Here is a 1,140-nt window from a genome sequence, read left to right as displayed (position 1 = left end):
CAGCCCCTCCCCGCTTGCCTCCCCCCGCCCCATCCCCCTGCCATACCGAGCTCCCCGGAGCTGTTGCAGGGGTTCCTCTGGGTCTGGCAGAGCCGGCTGTTGCCGCGCGTCGTCACCTGCTCCCAGGCACCGTTCCCGCCCGGGCACTCCAGTGCCAGCGGCACCGCCCTGGGGACCAGAGCTCAGACCCGGCACCTGGGAACAGCCCAGCCCCCTGCACCCGCGCTGGGGACCAGAGCTCAGACCCGGCACCGCGGTACCGCTCCGTCCCCCCGGTACTCACAGGTGCTGGAGGTGGGTGAAGCCCAGGAAGGAGCCACAGCCCCGCGAGCTGCCTGTCGAGCCTGTGGAACGTGGGGAGCAGTCAGAGGGTGTAGCCGGGACAGGGGAGGCAGGGGGAGCAGTGTCGAAGCAGCAGCTGTTGGGGCAGGGGCACCGCGGGGGTCCTGACCTCCCGGTCTTGGTGTTGTCTGTTATTAATTGAAATAAATGACGTTGTGGAGGAAAAAAGCACATTAGGGGGAAAGTCACATAAAAGAGGACAAAAGGGATATGCAGAATCAAAATAAAGCTTATGTAACAGTGAGACTGTAAGAATTAGTAAAAATCAGATTTCCTTGACAGAAAAACACAGCCCAAGTCACCAGCCTGGTCTTGAGATGGGCCTTCAGGTCGCAGATCAAAGAGATGGAAAGGAGCCCTGTCCACGGTTTGTATTGGTTATAGCCTCGGGAACTGGGTACAAAACACGGAGTAACTGGATTACATATTCATAAGCCAATGGCAAACTAAAACACAGACCCGTGGGCTAGAGGGACCCCCGCTCACCACAAGCACCCTTTGAGCAGGCGTTGTGAAGTTTCCCCTTTAGATGGAAGCGAAGGATGAGTCCGTGTTCTGTGGGAATGGCAGGACGACGGTAAAGACCTGCCTCGTGTTTTGGGCTGTCAAAGTAGCACGTGCGTTTCGGGAAACTGCGCTCGCTTTGCCGAGCACCGCCCTGCTCCCTGTGCAGCGCGGAACTGGGTAGTAACGCAAGTATCTCGACTGTGTGTGTGTATCGGCTTCTTGCACGCGGGGTGACGGGCCCCGCGCTGGGGCCTCCTCTGCCGCCCCTCGGGACAAACCGAGCCGGGAGGG

At 59.6% G+C, this 1,140-nt stretch overlaps 1 protein-coding gene across 1 annotated transcript in view; it reads right to left on the bottom strand.

The window, feature by feature from the left end:
- ATRAID (all-trans retinoic acid-induced differentiation factor) overlaps nucleotides 1–516 on the bottom strand; it is a gene marked incomplete at its 3' end in the record, with an annotated part of 1,106 nt that extends 590 nt beyond the window's left edge. The window contains exons 1-3 of the mRNA XM_010001775.1: nucleotides 495–516; nucleotides 284–344; nucleotides 47–168 (exon numbers count right to left, since the gene is read on the bottom strand). Of these exons, the coding sequence (XP_010000077.1) occupies nucleotides 47–168; nucleotides 284–344; nucleotides 495–516 (205 nt within the window). The remainder of the gene's footprint in view (nucleotides 1–46; nucleotides 169–283; nucleotides 345–494) is intronic.
- Between the last annotated feature and the right edge of the window lie 624 nt (nucleotides 517–1,140).

This window comes from Chaetura pelagica, unplaced genomic scaffold, assembly GCF_000747805.2.
Source record: "Chaetura pelagica isolate M959 unplaced genomic scaffold, ChaPel_1.0 scaffold307, whole genome shotgun sequence".
NCBI lineage: Eukaryota > Metazoa > Chordata > Aves > Apodiformes > Apodidae > Chaetura > Chaetura pelagica.
Note: the sequence above shows the minus strand (reverse complement) of the source record. Positions and strands in the feature narration are given on the sequence as shown.